Source organism: Alligator sinensis, unplaced genomic scaffold (genome assembly GCF_000455745.1).
Source record: "Alligator sinensis unplaced genomic scaffold, ASM45574v1 scaffold463_1, whole genome shotgun sequence".
NCBI lineage: Eukaryota > Metazoa > Chordata > Crocodylia > Alligatoridae > Alligator > Alligator sinensis.
This window is the reverse complement of record NW_005842584.1, coordinates 72,285-73,584: the sequence shown is the minus strand read 5'-3', so window position 1 is coordinate 73,584 and position 1,300 is coordinate 72,285. Positions and strand designations below refer to the sequence as shown.

The 1,300-nt window shown below is 54.7% G+C and overlaps 1 protein-coding gene across 2 annotated transcripts in view; it reads left to right on the top strand.

Annotated features, from left to right (window-relative positions):
• Positions 1–247: 247 nt before the first annotated feature.
• Positions 248–1,300, top strand: part of PSMD4 (proteasome 26S subunit, non-ATPase 4) — an 8,944-nt gene continuing 7,891 nt past the window's right edge. Inside the window, exon 1 of one of the 2 annotated variants that reach the window (XM_014524239.2) lies at positions 248–510. In XM_014524239.2, coding sequence (XP_014379725.2) covers positions 263–510 — 248 coding nt within the window. In that variant the 5' untranslated portion in view covers positions 248–262. Of the gene's footprint in view, positions 526–1,300 lie in introns of both variants that reach the window. The other variant, XM_014524238.2, reaches the window with a different exon arrangement.

The following is a 1,300-nucleotide window of genomic DNA, read 5'->3' as shown; positions in this document are numbered from 1 at the left end:
CCTCACTATTACAGGGCTGGGCACAGGTGCAGGGCTTGAGGACTGGAGTTTGGCCTCACAGAGTTTGTTATGTAGGCCCAAAGGAAAGGTCCTTTAGCCCCAGATGCATTGCTCAAAGCACCACTTGTAGCATGTTGGCTCCTAGCTGTGACTTCGAAGACTGGTGTGAATGTGAACTCTTGTGGTGTCCCCTACATCCATAAGCTCCTTTGGTGTTCCAGTTACAGACATGTTTCCCTCTCTGTGCCGTAACTGAGAAGCCATGTGTCCCCAGCTGGCCTGCCCCTGGTCTGGCCCACCAGAGTTCATGAACCAGACTCCCCGGCCCCTTCGTGTCCATCCTGACCCCCCTCTGCTTCTGTATTTCAGTGTCGACAACAGCGAGTACATGAGAAATGGGGACTTCCTCCCCACACGCCTGCAGGCCCAGCAAGACGCCGTCAACATTGTGTGCCACTCGAAAACCCGCAGCAACCCCGAGAACAACGTGGGCCTCATCACTTTGGCCAAGTACGGCCCTCGTAGGCAAGCTTGTTCTCTTCTGTTAAGCGGGTGGCTTGGGGCAGCCCTTCTCAGCCAGAGGTGGTCACCCTGGGCCAGGTGTGGTGGGGAGGATTGCAAGAGGAAATGGAAGACCATATTGTCAGGGAAGCTGACCGCGGTGCGCTGCCCTTTCAGAGAGTAATTCATAGCATAAATTAAGCCCTGCACCCTCTACAAGTTCCACTTTGATTCCCTTCCCCGCCCCGATCGGCTGCTCTGCTTTCTGCTCCCTGCCTTGTGCATGCCCCTGCATCTGCCACTCCTGCTCCCTGCCTGATCTGCTGCTCTGCTTTCTGCTCCCTGCCTTCCATGCCCTGCCCCCCCATCTCTATTGTCACCAGTCTTGCACCAGTGCAGCCCACCTTTCCTGCCCCCTAGTGGCCAAGCCCTGTCATAGCCCCAACTTGAGGCAGCCAGCTCAGGAGATGTAGTCCAGCGTCTCTCCTTTCTACAGGGAACATTTACTACAGAGTCAAGGCCAGGGTCAGTGGCTGTGGAGCGAATGTGTGGTGCATGCTTGTCCCAGGGGCTTATGGGCGCACCTTGAATTTTATAGCAAATGTAAACATTTGCAAAACAAAAGGCTGAGGCTCGAGTAAGAAGTTGCTAGGCCAAAAAGGCTGAGAAACAGTGGTCTGCTGGACTGAGTGTAGACCTGACAGTGACTCTCTTCCAGCTTTTGTGCTGGTTTTCCACGTGATAACACCCCCCCGCCCCATCTGTGTTTCAGTTTCCCAGAGGATACAGTGTGCTCTTT